This window comes from Mchenga conophoros, linkage group LG5 (genome assembly GCF_057382185.1).
Source record: "Mchenga conophoros isolate Kocher_MC1m ecotype Shallow Benthic linkage group LG5, M_conophoros_male_GT1.1, whole genome shotgun sequence".
In the NCBI taxonomy this organism is placed as follows: domain Eukaryota; kingdom Metazoa; phylum Chordata; class Actinopteri; order Cichliformes; family Cichlidae; genus Mchenga; species Mchenga conophoros.
The window spans coordinates 13,012,832-13,029,992 of record NC_140530.1 but is presented as its reverse complement, the minus strand read 5'-3'; the positions used below and the strand labels follow the sequence as shown (position 1 = coordinate 13,029,992).

Genomic DNA, 17,161 nt, shown 5'->3' with positions numbered 1-17,161 from the left:
GTGTAATTATAACAATATGTCATTTATGACCTGATTACATTCACCCCTCAAGAATTACATAAAATCCTGAAGAGCACACACACAAAAATACAAAAAACATATGTATAAATACACCCACAAATAACACATGTGATAATAATAATAATAATACATGTGATGTCAAACAAATTCACATCACATGTACAATGAATTAGATCAGCAACATAACTACCTCCAAAGATTATAAATGATCTGAGACCTGCTCAGCGTCTAGAAAGATCCCAGGACACACTATAGACAAAATGAGGTGCAGTTTACACCACACAAAACAGACCATAATATCTATGGGCATCACCATAAAGCAATCAGACCTCACAGAGGTGCTGACAACTCTGTGATGTGATTTTCCTTTTCCAAAAACAATACCGATTGGCAACATACAGTAATGAACAAATTCACACATCAATAACCGCTGCTCGAACAGGTTCAAGCCCAAGAAGTGTTTCAGGTGGAGCCATTGATTCAATCAAGCGACAAACTGGTTTAATGATTCTACCAAAACGTGTGGTAAGTCCCTGATCCATGTCCACTTTTCAGGTTCAAGAGAATGAAAACTGTGGGACAGGAAAGCAGCAAGGGAGTCTGGGGAGGCCCCATCACCAGCCAACCCACCAAGGTCAGAAGCACCCATCATAGGAGGGGTTTGCTGAATGCTATCTATGCCTGGGTCCGCAGCGGGCTGCTGATGGTCATCACACTCACCAATGCGGGAGATGGAATCCACAGTACAGGCGGCGGTAGCTCCTGCCATTACCAGTGGTGAGGCATACTTGCTGGTGGATGGTGCCTTTCATCTCCATGTCTGACAGCACCTCTCTCAACTTATGATAGTGAGCCATGGCACTCTGCAATACAGAAAGGATGGTCGTCAGTGAGGTGCATACGATGGAGATATTACCATATAACAAAAAAGCCTCACACACAGTTGTGCAAAACTTGACAAAACAATGAAATCTGGGTGGAAAGAGATTAAAGTAGCCTAATGAAAACATCATGGAAAAGAAAAGAAAACATAGATGTCTCCTCTTAATTAAAACAGGCTTTAAAAGACATCAGTTGCTCAACAAAACTCTGGCTCGAAACTACCATTAAGCCAATATCACTGGAAAGAAAATGTGTGCATCTCAGTACTATAATCTCTGCTGAAATTCAGAGATTTGGCTGATGTCGGTTGATTGGAAAGCATTTAACAGTACAACTCCATAAGGACCCAAAGTGTACTGCAGAAACAACCCAAAATATCCCAAGGCAAAGAAATGGGATATTCTTAAATGTTCAAACCAATCACATGATCTGAGGCCAACAGAGCTCGCTCTTCAGTTACTAAAAACAAAACTGAAGGCAGAGACACACACACACACACACACACACACACACACACACACACACACACACAAGCCAAAAAGTCCAGCAGAGCATTTAGACTTCAGTCAGTCACTGACTGCCAAGGATTTTCATCAAAGTTTTAAACACAATGATTTCATTTAAAGTCATATCAGGGTGTCAAAGGTACTTTTGAGCCTCTGAAATTGGGGGACAGTGCATGAAAATGGCTGTCGTTTCTGAACGGTTAATGCACTTTGTGAAAGTCCTGGAATTAAAGGAAGAAGTGTGACAGCTTAATAAGGGACATGCCATCTGTTGCTGCTTCCTGTATTTTTGAATGAAACAGACACCACGAGGTACAGAAAGTGAAACAAAACACATCACTTTTTCTTTCTCTTCGAACCCACGGTCTGCTTTTCACGAAGCATGTTATCACTTTGTCCATTTTTAATTTTTATTTTTGTCGTAAGACAAGCTGAGACCAGCATGAGCACTCTGAACCAGCAGTATGATGAGAAGGTCCGTCCCCTCATCGACCTCATTGACTCTCTCCGCTCTCTCGGTGTAGAGAAGGACCTGGCGCTGCCTGCTATCGCTGTGATTGGAGACCAAAGCTCGGGGAAGAGCTCTGTGTTGGAGGCGCTGTCCGGGGTGGCACTGCCGAGAGGCAGCGGTGAGTTGTCTTATTTCCAGCTCAGAAACTTTCCGTACATTAGAAGTGTCAAAGTGAAGCATACAGCGGAACTGTATGAGGAATCAAGGCTGGCAGAGATGGGTGGGTGGTGCAGGGCACGGATAAGGCAGCAAAACACATTCTTTGGCGACTAGCCTGTTCCTTAAAATCTATATTTAATGATTTATTAATTTAATGACAGCTTACTCATTTTATTTCAGTAAAATAAGTAAAACACGGTTTGACCTTTGACGTGACCATTCCATGACTTTGTTTTATTTTTTGAATTTTTTGAATGTACTCAATGGGAATTTTAAACTAAAATTACAAATTTGACAGATTTTCAGCTGAAGTGTTGCTGGTCATCCATAGAAACAAACATTGGATCAAAAGATCGATCATGTCTGCGTTATAAAATGTGGCACACAGAAGAAAAACTGACAGACTGTCACATCCTGGGTTGGAGCCAATTCTGTTTCTTCTTTCAGCTAATGGATTTATTGGGGGGTTCTTTTTCTTTGTGTGTGTGTGTGTGTGTTCAGTTCAGTTCAGTTCAATTGTAGAGGAGGGGGGTTGGTCTGGGTTTGGGGGCTATTTTCTTTAAAAAAAAAGTTTCGAACAAGTCAAAGGAGGGAAGGAACTGGAGAGCACAGAAAAAAACTGAAATAGATGGATTCTCCCCTGATCTCGTGAGAATCAAAATGTCTGTCAAAGCAGAGTTACTCAAACATACCATTAGACTCCAACTAGAAAACAAAACCTTGTTTCAATCTCTTACAATTCAGTTAAAATCTGAAATCGTTCATTAATTTGTCCAAAAAAGAGAGAGAGAAATTGTCTGACCCTCAGTGTTTTAAAACACAGGTATTGTGACAAGATGTCCACTGGAACTGAAGATGACAAAAACAAAGGAAGGAGAGGCGTGGTATGGAAAGATAAGCTACCGCGACTTTGAAGAAAAGATAAAAGAGCCTGCACTCGTCGAGAAAATGATTCGAGAAGGTGAGTCTACATAATTCTTTCATGTCACTACTAAAAACCACGTAAAAGGTGGAAGCACAAAGTAGGCAAGTTAAATGTGTTGCTTGGGCATACGTGACATCATATTCTCTCTTTAGCTCAACTTAAATTGATCGGGAATGAGATGGGGATCAGCAGTGAGCTCATCAGTCTGGAGATTGCCTCCCCGGATGTTCCAGACCTTACTCTCATCGACCTGCCTGGCATTGCCCGGGTGGCTGTAGATGGGCAGTCGGCAGACATTGGTGATAAGGTATGATACCTTAGTCTCCCTCACAATTTTAAGGCCATTTCTTTGGTAGAAATTTCATCCAGTGAAACACAAACCCAGAGTTTGATAGGCATTGGCATGTTAGTGTTAAAAAGGGACAACACTGACACACCAGTGTGACTGCTGGTTTTTGGTATTATATGTACTTATTGTTATGAGTTTGCTACTTTATCTGGACATTCCTGCTTACATCAGTTATTTGGTTGTATTGTTCATAACTGCATTTATGCAATTTATGAAATAATATTTTTAATCTTTATACTTTATTTTGAATGGATACTTTCAGATTAAAACTATAATCCAGACTGCCATCAGTAAACAAGAAACTATCAACCTGGTGGTTGTTCCATGCAACGTGGACATTGCAACTACAGAGGCTTTGAATATGGCTAAGCTGGTGGATCCTGATGGAGAGAGGACTTTGGGTAAGCAAGTGTCTCTCTTAAGTCATTTAGTTTCTTTACTTTGGATTCTGTTTCTGCTGCCAAATGATTAACATCATATGGATGCAGTGAACTACAAATGCAACACATCAGCCTGGAAGTTGGAGAAGGGCCACAGATAGCTCTTCCACACAGGCAATCACCCCATGCACATTTCCAAAGTTGTGGCCAAATCGCTTTAGTACAAGTTGTAGTGGTCATGGCAAAGCCCTGTTGGTAATTCAATAGAAAATTTGGGCAGAAAAGAAAAAACTGGTATAAAAAACTGAGCCTACAAATTTGACTCAGCAGTTTGCCCCAGTTTCTGAGTGCCTTTTCATGGTGAGGGAAACTGTAATCACTGACACCTTGACGTTCTGTGAAATTTCTCCGTACGAAAGACCTACATTTAAGTGTTATGATGGTCTGTCTCTCTTAAATATTAATTGCCTTTTTCAAGCCATTTTTGTAGAGGGGGTTGTAGGTAATCCAGAAAAGTGGGAACAACTGTTCTGGAATGTACATTATTTTTCAGTTTTGGATAACTTTACTTTCTTTTTTTTAACATGTCCTTTCTAAACTTTGTATAGTATTTCAAACTATTTATTGGACTTGAACAACTTGAATTTTCTTCTGCACACTGATATCTGTGGCAATGTTTGAATATGAACATCTCAAAAACTTTTAAAGATAAAAGCATAAATGAATGGAGTGACAGCTTTATTAAACAATTTGAAGGTAACTGACATTAAAATAAAAGAAACAAAACCTTAAATAAACACTGCATTCTTGGTGGATTTTAACTGACTGAGTAGAAGCAATCACTGGACAAACATATCCAGCAATGTGAAACGCTGCATTTAAATGTACTTTGTCAAAATGTCTGCACATTTCTGACATCCACTGGATTTCTTTTGCAAACATCTGTGATCATGTTAAAGATCCCTTTCCTGCTGAGCAAACAATGTTGGCAACATTTGATGACTGGCACCAAACTCTGACTGGAGCTTGCAGTGATCAATACAAATTATCAGTCTTCTCATAAGGTGGGGAATCCAACACTATCTCTCTCTGTCAGGTGTCTTGACTAAACCTGACCTGGTGGACAAAGGCACAGAAGAGAACGTGGTTAAAATTGTCCATAATGAAGTCATCCCGCTGAAGAAGGGCTACATGGTGGTCAAATGCAGGGGTCAGAAGGAGATCACAGAGAAGGTTTCACTTTCTGAAGCACTAAAAAATGAGGAAGCCTTCTTCGAAGAGCATGCCCATTTCCAGTAAGTTTGCTCTTTTTGGAAATTATGCAAACAAGTGTTTGTGGTGTGTTAGGCTGTGTTGCTTATACTCTAACCTTTTGTTTGTACTGTAGGACTCTCTTTGATGAGGGTCAGGCCACTGTTCCTAAACTGGCAGAAAAACTCACTCTTGAACTGGTGCATCATATTCAGGTGAATACCTATTACTGTTTTACCTTTGTAGGTCACTGGGGAGAGCTTTAACCCACTCCAACTTTGATGTGATTTGTCCATGTGATTTGTAGAAATCTCTGCCACGGCTTGATGAGCAGACACATAAGAAACTGGAACAGACTCAGGAAAACCTAAAAAAATTAAGGACTGGACCCCCATCTGATGCAACTCAGAGACAAAAGTTTCTCAGTGATGTGAGTAGAAGTGTAAGCAAAATGAATAAGAGCTTCTGGAAAACACACGTCCTGTTCATTTAATTGAATCTGTTCTATCTTAGCTTGTGTTAGCATTCGCACAGGATGCTATCAGTCTGACCAAAGGTGAAGAATTAAAATGTGGATACAACTCCAGCATCTTTTTCACACTCAGAAATAGGTTTGAAGCATGGGAGAAAATCATAAAAGACTCTGCATCATCATGTAAGTTAATTAACCACTTTTTCATTCATCAGTTTTTAAGATTCCCTCTGTTGCTTACAAGCTACTACATAAAGTAACTCTAACATTTAAAGTAAAAAAATTACTGTCATTAAAAAAACATATTTTACATCTTCACTTAACTTTCATTGCACTGCAGTCAAAGAGCACATTCTGAGAGAAGAGTCTCAGTTTGAGCGCACGTACCGTGGAAGAGAACTGCCATTGTTTGTGAGCTACAGTACTTTTGAGTCCATAATCCAGAAGCAGATCAAACAGCTGGAGGAGCCTGCTATCCAGAAACTCAAGGAAGTGTCAGGCATGTTTTTTTTTCTCAAAATACTTGAATCTTACTTTGCAGGTAATCTTTCATTTGGTACATTTTTTTGACTAACTTATTATCGTTTTATTGCTTTTAGAGGTTGTGAGGAAAGAGCTGTTTGAACTGGCACAAAACAGCTTTGTGGGCTTTCCGAACCTCATCAATACAGCGAAGGTATCGTCTTCTTTATAATGTATTACTGTGCACATATTACTAAACGGTAATGAATATTTATTGACATTTTTTGTGTGATTTAGATGAACATTGAAACCATCAGGAATGAAAGGGAAGAGGAAGCAAAGTCCATTCTGGGGATGCAGTTTAAGATGGAGATGCTTGTTTACACTCAGGACAGCAAATACATCACAGAGATACAAAATGAAATTGCCAAAAAAGGCCAGCTGTACTTTGGTGGGATGACCTCAAAGGAGATGATGAGACATTTTGAAGCATATTACAATGTAAATGTCACTCAATTGCTTTTTTAATGCTTTTGTTTGTTTGAAGCATGTGATTCATTGTATCCACATGTATCCCATTGAAATAGTTGACTTTAGTTTTTTTTTAACATATTAAGAAAAGCAAACACTGAAACCTCGTAGAGAAAAAAATAATACCTAAAACTTACATATTTTATAATAATAATGGATTGGATTTATATAGCGCTTTTCAAGGCACCCAAAGCGCTTTACAATGCCACTATTCATTCACTCTCGCATTCACACACTGGTGGAGGCAGCTAGAGTTGTAGCCACAGCTGCCCTGGGGCAGACTGACAGAAGCGAGGCTGCCATATCGCGCCATCGGCCCCTCTGGCCAACACCAGTAGGCAGTAGGGTAAAGTGTCTTGCCCAAGGACACAACAACCAGGACAGAGAGTACGGGGATCAAGCCGGTGACCTTCCGGTTACAGATGCGCTTCCCAACCCCCTGAGCCATGGTCACCCATGAATCACACTTTTAGATGCATAAAATAAGATCTATTATTTTATGGTGTGATTAAATATGTCTAGAGTGATCTGAAATATTTTTTGATAATTACATGTAATTTGCAATAAAACCTTAAGGAATTTTTTAATAAGCGAAGTAGAAAATGTCTCAAATTCAGTCCTAAACCAGTGAGCTCTTTAGTACTTCTTATTTTTGTCTTCTCTGCTTACAGATTGCTGGTCAGCGTCTTGCTGACCAGATCCCCCTGGTGATCCGGTATCAGATGCTGCAGGAGTTTGCCAGCGAGCTGCAGAGTAAGATGCTGGACGCATTTTTGGACAAAGAAAGAAAAGAGTACCTGCTTCAAGAGGATAGTGGCACAAAAAATAAAAGAGAAGATCTTAAGATGCGCCTTGAGCGTCTCTCAAGAGCTCACATTCTGCTGTCTGACATTCAAAACTTTCAACCAGATTCCTAACCTGGCAGCACAAAGCACGAGGTTGGACCTCACTGCAATCTCTCCAAGTATTACTAGAATTGAAAGGGTTGGGTTTTGCACCTATAGTCATTTATAAGAAAGGAATATTTCTATACAGGTATCATAAAAAACAGATACTGTTGCACAAAGAAGTCTTAAGTGCTAGAAGAAGAAAAACAGAAAAACAACACACATCCAGAGTTTTCAGATTTCTGCTCAACTGAATCAGATTCTGTGTTTTGGACAGGAATACTTTTTCATTATTATGTGCTCTGTATCTTCACGTGTTTTATCATCTGTTATAGGTTTCCTATTCATCTTCAGTTGTATTAAATACATAAATTAATAAAATGCAGTGAAACAATAAAACTGATGTTTCTGACAGTATTCATTTTTGCTGAGGCTCCACATAACTGCACTGAACCACAGCTGTGTACATACAGATGTCACATTGCTTCTGGACAAAAATCAGGCCATGCAGTCAAAGGAACTCTGTAAACGTCAATAATGTGGTCATGTTCCTAGAATCGATAAACATGAACTAAAAAAAAGTTTGAATTAGCCATCATCTTTCAAGATAGAGTGTCACATTCCCTCTTGACATCTGATTTTCCTCTAACCTTGACCCATTCCCTTTGTGGCTGGTTGAACCCTTACATAGTGAAACTTAGCTGAAATGTATTACAAACGCTTGTGTGCAGTGATTTATGCGCAACTTTTGAGGACTCTGACCACACTCTAAACTATTTTACAAACGCAAATTTCAAATTTGAATACATAGTGATCCCTCACGCTTTTACAATAGCCCATAAAGGTTAGTATTTAAACTACATAAGCTGCTGCGTTTCTAACACTATTTATTGAAAATTTCTCTCCGTAAATGTAAAGTCAAATAAAACTGGCAAATTAAAGTAAATCTCTACACCACACCAGCCTCTTTTATCCAGTATAGCCTCATAAAATCAGACAGCTGTGACATTAACCAAAAACACCAAGATGTACCAGAATAACAGGAAGAGTATATGTAACCGTATGTCTGACAATGAAAGGTAAAAAGAAAGACTTCCAAGTAAATAACTTGCCCACACCAGCTCCTCTCCCACATGAGAAGTGTAGAAAAGGGGAGAGGCCAAAGGGGTACAGGGTTGAACCAAAGAAGAAGAAAGGGATGAGGAAGGGCTCTAACTTATAATCAACATAACTACAGGCTTAGAAGTCCTAAAAGTAAGGTATACCAGGTACAGCTTGGGTTTCGAACACATTTTGTGTAATTATAACAATATGTCATTTGTGACCTGATTACATTCACCCCTCAAGAATTACATAAAATCCTGAAGAGCACACACACACAAATACAAAAAATATATGTATAAATACACCCACATTAACAAATAACACATGTGATAATAATAATAATACATGTGATGTCAAACAAATTCACATCACATGTACAATGAATTAGATCAGCAACATAACTACCTCCAAAGATTATAAATGATCTGAGACCTGCTCAGCGTCTAGAAAGATCCCAGGACACACTATAGACAAAATGAGGTGCAGTTTACACCACACAAAACAGACCATAATATCTATGGGCATCACCATAAAGCAATCAGACCTCACAGAGGTGCAGACAACTCTGTGATGTGATTTTCCTTTTCCAAAAACAATACCGATTGGCAACATACAGTAATGAACAAATTCACACATCAATAACCGCTGCTCGAACAGGTTCAAGCCCAAGAAGTGTTTCAGGTGGAGCCATTGATTCAATCAAGCGACAAACTGGTTTAACGATTCTACCAAAACGTGTGGTAAGTCCCTGATCCATGTCCACTTTTCAGGTTCAAGAGAATGAAAACTGTGGGACAGGAAAGCAGCAAGGGAGTCTGGGGAGGCTCCATCACCAGCCAACCCACCAAGGTCAGAAGCACCCATCATAGGAGGGGTTTGCTGAATGCTATCTATGCCTGGGTCCGCAGCGGGCTGCTGATGGTCATCACACTCACCAATGCGGGAGATGGAATCCACAGTACAGGCGGCGGTAGCTCCTGCCATTACCAGTGGTGAGGCATACTTGCTGGTGGATGGTGCCTTTCATCTCCATGTCTGACAGCACCTCTCTCAACTTATGATAGTGAGCCATGGCACTCTGCGATACAGAAAGGATGGTCGTCAGTGAGGTGCATACGATGGAGATATTACCATATAACAAAAAAGCCTCACACACAGTTGTGCAAAACTTGACAAAACAATGAAATCTGGGTGGAAAGAGATTAAAGTAGCCTAATGAAAACATCATGGAAAAGAAAAGAAAACATAGATGTCTCCTCTTAATTAAAACAGGCTTTAAAAGACATCAGTTGCTCAACAAAACTCTGGCTCGAAACTACCATTAAGCCAATATCACTGGAAAGAAAATGTGTGCATCTCAGTACTATAATCTCTGCTGAAATTCAGAGATTTGGCTGATGTCAGTTGATTGGAAAGCATTTAACAGTACAACTCCATAAGGACCCAAAGTGTACTGCAGAAACAACCCAAAATATCCCAAGGCAAAGAAATGGGATATTCTTAAATGTTCAAACCAATCACATGATCTGAGGCCAACAGAGCTCGCTCTTCAGTTACTAAAAACAAAACTGAAGGCAGAGACACACACACACACACACACACACACAAGCCCAAAAGTCCAGCAGAGCATTTAGACTTCAGTCAGTCACTGACTGCCAAAGATTTTCATCAAAGTTTTAAACGCAATGATTTCATTTAAAATCATATCAGGGTGTCAAAGGTACTTTTGAGCCTCTGAAATTGGGGGACAGTGCATGAAAATGGCTGTCGTTTCTGAACGGTTAATGCACTTTGTGAAAGTCCTGGAATTAAAGGAAGAAGTGTGACAGCTTAATAAGGGACATTCCATCTGTTGCTGCTTCCTGTATTTTTGAATGAAAAAGACACCACGAGGTGCAGAAAGTGAAACAAAACACATCACTTTTCTTTCTCTTCCAACCCACGGTCTGCTTTTCACGGAACACGTTATCACTTTGTCCATTTTTAATTGTCATTTTGTCGAAAGACAAGCTGAGACCATCATGAGCACTCTGAACCAGCAGTATGATGAGAAGGTCCGTCCCCTCATCGACCTCATTGACTCTCTCCGCTCTCTCGGTGTAGAGAAGGACCTGGCGCTGCCTGCTATCGCTGTGATTGGAGACCAAAGCTCGGGGAAGAGCTCTGTGTTGGAGGCGCTGTCCGGGGTGGCACTGCCGAGAGGCAGCGGTGAGTTGTCTTATTTCCAGCTCAGAAACTTTCCGTACATTAGAAGTGTCAAAGTGAAGCATACAGCGGAACTGTATGAGGAATCAAGGCTGGCAGAGATGGGTGGGTGGTGCAGGGCACGGATAAGGCAGCAAAACACATTCTTTGGCGACTAGCCTGTTCCTTAAAATCTATATTTAATGATTTATTAATTTAATGACAGCTTACTCATTTTATTTCAGTAAAATAAGTAAAACACGGTTTGACCTTTGACGTGACCATTCCATGACTTTGTTTTATTTTTTGAATTTTTTGAATGTACTCAATGGGAATTTTAAACTAAAATTACAAATTTGACAGATTTTCAGCTGAAGTGTTGCTGGTCATCCATAGAAACAAACATTGGATCAAAAGATCGATCATGTCTGCGTTATAAAATGTGGCACACAGAGGAAAAACTGACAGACTGTCACATCCTGGGTTGGAGCCAATTCTGTTTCTTCTTTCAGCTAATGGATTTATTGGGGGGTTCTTTTTCTTTGTGTGTGTGTGTGTGTGTTCAGTTCAGTTCAGTTCAATTGTAGAGGAGGGGGGTTGGTCTGGGTTTGGGGGCTATTTTCTTTAAAAAAAAAGTTTCGAACAAGTCAAAGGAGGGAAGGAACTGGAGAGCACAGAAAAAAACTGAAATAGATGGATTCTCCCCTGATCTCGTGAGAATCAAAATGTCTGTCAAAGCAGAGTTACTCAAACATACCATTAGACTCCAACTAGAAAACAAAACCTTGTTTCAATCTCTTACAATTCAGTTAAAATCTGAAATCGTTCATTAATTTGTCCAAAAAAGAGAGAGAGAAATTGTCTGACACTCAGTGTTTTAAAACACAGGTATTGTGACAAGATGTCCACTGGAACTGAAGATGACAAAAACAAAGGAAGGAGAGGCGTGGTATGGAAAGATAAGCTACCGCGACTTTGAAGAAAAGATAAAAGAGCCTGCAGTCGTCGAGAAAATGATTCGAGAAGGTGAGTCTACATAATTCTTTCATGTCACTACTAAAAACCACGTAAAAGGTGGAAGCACAAAGTAGGCAAGTTAAATGTGTTGCTTGGGCATACGTGACATCATATTCTCTCTTTAGCTCAACTTAAATTGATCGGGAATGAGATGGGGATCAGCAGTGAGCTCATCAGTCTGGAGATTGCCTCCCCGGATGTTCCAGACCTTACTCTCATCGACCTGCCTGGCATTGCCCGGGTGGCTGTAGATGGGCAGTCGGCAGACATTGGTGATAAGGTATGATACCTTAGTCTCCCTCACAATTTTAAGGCCATTTCTTTGGTAGAAATTTCATCCAATGAAACACAAACCCAGAGTTTGATAGGCATTGGCATGTTAGTGTTAAAAAGGGACAACACTGACACACCAGTGTGACTGCTGGTTTTTGGTATTATATGTACTTATTGTTATGAGTTTGCTACTTTATCTGGACATTCCTGCTTACATCAGTTATTTGGTTGTATTGTTCATAACTGCATTTATGCAATTTATGAAATAATATTTTTAATCTTTATACTTTATTTTGAATGGATACTTTCAGATTAAAACTATAATCCAGACTGTCATCAGTAAACAAGAAACTATCAACCTGGTGGTTGTTCCATGCAACGTGGACATTGCAACTACAGAGGCTTTGAATATGGCTAAGCTGGTGGATCCTGATGGAGAGAGGACTTTGGGTAAGCAAGTGTCTCTCTTAAGTCATTTAGTTTCTTTACTTTGGATTCTGTTTCTGCTGCCAAATGATTAACATCATATGGATGCAGTGAACTACAAATGCAACACATCAGCCTGGAAGTTGGAGAAGGGCCACAGATAGCTCTTCCACACAGGCAATCACCCCATGCACATTTCCAAAGTTGTGGCCAAATCGCTTTAGTACAAGTTGTAGTGGTCATGGCAAAGCCCTGTTGGTAATTCAATAGAAAATTTGGGCAGAAAAGAAAAAACTGGTATAAAAAACTGAGCCTACAAATTTGACTCAGCAGTTTGCCCCAGTTTCTGAGTGCCTTTTCATGGTGAGGGAAACTGTAATCACTGACACCTTGACGTTCTGTGAAATTTCTCCGTACGAAAGACCTACATTTAAGTGTTATGATGGTCTGTCTCTCTTAAATATTAATTGCCTTTTTCAAGCCATTTTTGTAGAGGGGGTTGTAGGTAATCCAGAAAAGTGGGAACAACTGTTCTGGAATGTACATTATTTTTCAGTTTTGGATAACTTTACTTTCTTTTTTTTAACATGTCCTTTCTAAACTTTGTATAGTATTTCAAACTATTTATTGGACTTGAACAACTTGAATTTTCTTCTGCACACTGATATCTGTGGCAATGTTTGAATATGAACATCTCAAAAACTTTTAAAGATAAAAGCATAAATGAATGGAGTGACAGCTTTATTAAACAATTTGAAGGTAACTGACATTAAAATAAAAGAAACAAAACCTTAAATAAACACTGCATTCTTGGTGGATTTTAACTGACTGAGTAGAAGCAATCACTGGACAAACATATCCAGTAATGTGAAACGCTGCATTTAAATGTACTTTGTCAAAATGTCTGCACATTTCTGACATCCACTGGATTTCTTTTGCAAACATCTGTGATCATGTTAAAGATCCCTTTCCTGCTGAGCAAACAACGTTGGCAACATTTGATGACTGGCACCAAACTCTGACTGGAGCTTGCAGTGATCAATACAAATTATCAGTCTTCTCATAAGGTGGGGAATCCAACACTATCTCTCTCTGTCAGGTGTCTTGACTAAACCTGACCTGGTGGACAAAGGCACAGAAGAGAACGTGGTTAAAATTGTCCATAATGAAGTCATCCCGCTGAAGAAGGGCTACATGGTGGTCAAATGCAGGGGTCAGAAGGAGATCACAGAGAAGGTTTCACTTTCTGAAGCACTAAAAAATGAGGAAGCCTTCTTCGAAGAGCATGCCCATTTCCAGTAAGTTTGCTCTTTTTGGAAATTATGCAAAGAAGTGTTTGTGGTGTGTTAGGCTGTGTTGCTTATACTCTAACCTTTTGTTTGTACTGTAGGACTCTCTTTGATGAGGGTCAGGCCACTGTTCCTAAACTGGCAGAAAAACTCACTCTTGAACTGGTGCATCATATTCAGGTGAATACCTATTACTGTTTTACCTTTGTAGGTCACTGGGGAGAGCTTTAACCCACTCCAGCTTTGATGTGATTTGTCCATGTGATTTGTAGAAATCTCTGCCACGGCTTGATGAGCAGACACATAAGAAACTGGAACAGACTCAGGAAAACCTAAAAAAATTAAGGACTGGACCCCCATCTGATGCAACTCAGAGACAAAAGTTTCTCAGTGATGTGAGTAGAAGTGTAAGCAAAATGAATAAGAGCTTCTGGAAAACACACGTCCTGTTCATTTAATTGAATCTGTTCTATCTTAGCTTGTGTTAGCATTCACACAGGATGCTATCAGTCTGACCAAAGGTGAAGAATTAAAATGTGGATACAACTCCAGCATCTTTTTCACACTCAGAAATAGGTTTGAAGCATGGGAGAAAATCATAAAAGACTCTGCATCATCATGTAAGTTAATTAACCACTTTTTCATTCATCAGTTTTTAAGATTCCCTCTGTTGCTTACAAGCTACTACATAAAGTAACTCTAACATTTAAAGTAAAAAAATTACTGTCATTAAAAAAACATATTTTAAATCTTCACTTAACTTTCATTGCACTGCAGTCAAAGAGCACATTCTGAGAGAAGAGTCTCAGTTTGAGCGCACGTACCGTGGAAGAGAACTGCCATTGTTTGTGAGCTACAGTACTTTTGAGTCCATAATCCAGAAGCAGATCAAACAGCTGGAGGAGCCTGCTATCCAGAAACTCAAGGAAGTGTCAGGCATGTTTTTTTTTCTCAAAATACTTGAATCTTACTTTGCAGGTAATCTTTCATTTGGTACATTTTTTTGACTAACTTATTATCGTTTTATTGCTTTTAGAGGTTGTGAGGAAAGAGCTGTTTGAACTGGCACAAAACAGCTTTGTGGGCTTTCCGAACCTCATCAATACAGCGAAGGTATCGTCTTCTTTATAATGTATTACTGTGCACATATTACTAAACGGTAATGAATATTTATTGACATTTTTTGTGTGATTTAGATGAACATTGAAACCATCAGGAATGAAAGGGAAGAGGAAGCAAAGCCCATTCTGGGGATGCAGTTTAAGATGGAGATGCTTGTTTACACTCAGGACAGCAAATACATCACAGAGATACAAAATGAAATTTCCAACAAAGGCCGTCTGTACTTTGGTGGGAATACCACAGAGGAGATGATGAGACATTTTGAAGCATATTACAATGTAAATGTCACTCAATTGCTTTTTTAATGCTTTTGTTTGTTTGAAGCATGTAATTCATTGTATCCACATGTATCCCATTGAAATAGTTGACTTTAGTTTTTTTTAACATATTAAGAAAAGCAAACACTGAAACCTCGTAGAGAAAAAAATAATACCTAAAACTTACATCTTTTATATTTAATCACACTTTTAGATCCATAAAATAAGATCTATTATTTTATGGTGTGATTAAATATGTCTAGAGTGATCTGAAATATTTTTTGATAATTACATGTAATTTGCAATAAAACCTTAAGGAATTTTTTAATAAGCAAACTAGAAAATGTTTCAAATTCAGTCCTAAACCAGTGAGCTCTTTAGTACATCTTATTTTTGTCTTCTCTGCTTACAGATTGCTGGTCAGCGTCTTGCTGACCAGATCCCCCTGGTGATCCGGTATCAGATGCTGCAGGAGTTTGCCAGCGAGCTGCAGAGTAAGATGCTGGAAGCATTTACGGACAAGGAAAGAAAAGAGTACCTGCTTCAAGAGGATAGTGGCACAAAAAATAAAAGAGAAGATCTTAAGAAGCGCCTTGAGCGTCTCTCACAAGCTCACATTCTGCTGTCTGAATTCAGTAGGAACACAACTTTAACTGAAGTCAACAACTTCAACTCAATGGAAAATTTTCTACCAAATTTTTAACCTGGCAGCACAAAGCACAAGGTCAGACCTCACTGCAATCTTTCCAATTAAAAGTTAAGGGTTTAAAAGGGTTGGGGTTTGCACCTATAATCATTTATAAGAAACACTGAAGAATATTTCTATACGGGCATCAGAGAAAATAGAGACAGTTGCACCAGGAAGTCTTAAATACTAGAAAAGAAAAAAAGAAAAACAACACACATCCAGGTCTAAGGAGTTAAGAAAGAAAAGCATCTGGACCTCTCATCCAAGAAGCTTCTTCAGTTCTACAGTCTAATGGTGTGAAGTCCCAGATTTAAGCCCTGTGGAGACTCCACACCATTTGACCGTAGAACTGAAGAAGCTTCTCGGATGAGAGGTGAAACGTCTTCGAGCAACTTAAAGAAGTCCAGACACTTTTCTCTGGATGACTGAGAACCTTCACAGACAACACACATCCAGAGTTTTCAGATTTCTGCTCAACTAAATCAGAATCTCTGTTTTGGACGGGAATATTTTTACATTATTATGTACTCTGTGTGTTCATGTGTTGTGTCATCTATTTTTTTCCTATTCATTTTCAGTTGGAGTGTATGAATAAATAAGTAAATACAGTGAAACAATAAGCTGACGTTTCTGACAGTATTCATCTTTGCTGAGGCTCCACATAACTGAACTGAACAACAGCTGTGTACATACAGATGTCACATTGCATATGGACAAAAGTCAGGCCATGGATTCAAATGAACTCTGTAAACCTCAATAATGTGGTCACGGTATTCTCTGAATGTTCCAAAGACAAATAAACATGAACTAGAAAACATGTGAATTAGGCCTCATCTTCACATTCCCTCTTGACATCTGATTTCTTTACGACTTTGACCCATTGCGATCGTGGCTCAAGAGTTGGGAGTTCGCCTTGTAATTGGAAGGTTGCCGGTTCGAGCCCCTGCTTGGACAGTCTCGGTCGTTGTGTCCTTGGGCAAGACACTTCACCCGTTGCCTACTGGTGGTGGTCAGAGGGCCCGGTGGCGCCAGTGTCCGGCAGCCTCGCCTCTGTCAGTGCGCCCCAGGGTGGCTGTGGCTACAATGTAGCTTGCCATCACCAGTGTGTGAATGTGTGTGTGAATGGGTGGATGACTGGATATGTAAAGCGCTTTGGGGTCCTTAGGGACTAGTAAAACGCTATATAAATACAGGCCATTTACCATTCCATCAATGGCTGGTTGAATCCTTAAAATTGTGTATTCATCACCACCCTTAGCAGCAACAAATGCAATCAAGTTTTGCAACAGCTAACAACAACTCTTTTACAGTGTTGTGGAGCACAGTCATACTCCAAACTCCACTATGGTCAAGATCAAAGAGCTGTCAAAGGACACCAGAAACAAAATTGTAGACCTGCACCAGGCTGGGAAGACTGAATCTGCAATAGGTAAGCAGCTTGGTGTGAAGAAATCAACTGTGGGAG

At 39.6% G+C, this 17,161-nt stretch overlaps 2 protein-coding genes across 3 annotated transcripts; both read left to right on the top strand.

Annotated features, from left to right (window-relative positions):
* The first annotated feature begins 1,735 nt into the window (after nt 1-1,735).
* LOC146573911 (interferon-induced GTP-binding protein Mx-like) lies at nt 1,736-7,735 on the top strand. Its single transcript, XM_085273366.1, has 12 exons — nt 1,736-2,038; nt 2,903-3,040; nt 3,157-3,311; nt 3,616-3,754; nt 4,830-5,028; nt 5,121-5,199; nt 5,292-5,414; nt 5,498-5,639; nt 5,797-5,955; nt 6,056-6,132; nt 6,216-6,419; nt 7,121-7,735. The coding sequence occupies exons 1-12, from the start codon at nt 1,792-1,794 to the stop codon at nt 7,364-7,366; spliced, it is 1,908 nt and encodes a 635-aa protein (XP_085129492.1). The 5' UTR covers nt 1,736-1,791; the 3' UTR covers nt 7,367-7,735.
* Nucleotides 7,736-10,352: 2,617 nt separating this feature from the next.
* Nucleotides 10,353-16,529, top strand: LOC146573910 (interferon-induced GTP-binding protein Mx-like). 2 transcript variants are annotated; one of them, XM_085273364.1, is made up of 13 exons: nt 10,353-10,648; nt 11,513-11,650; nt 11,767-11,921; nt 12,226-12,364; nt 13,440-13,638; nt 13,731-13,809; nt 13,902-14,024; nt 14,108-14,249; nt 14,407-14,565; nt 14,666-14,742; nt 14,826-15,029; nt 15,421-15,732; nt 16,275-16,528. In XM_085273364.1, exons 1-12 carry the CDS (start codon nt 10,462-10,464, stop codon nt 15,709-15,711), a joined length of 1,893 nt encoding a protein of 630 aa, XP_085129490.1. In that variant the 5' UTR covers nt 10,353-10,461; the 3' UTR covers nt 15,712-15,732; nt 16,275-16,528. The 2 variants fall into 2 exon arrangements, with proteins under 2 accessions (XP_085129490.1, XP_085129489.1); XM_085273363.1 differs by having other exon boundaries at nt 15,421-16,529.
* The last annotated feature ends 632 nt before the right edge of the window (nt 16,530-17,161 follow it).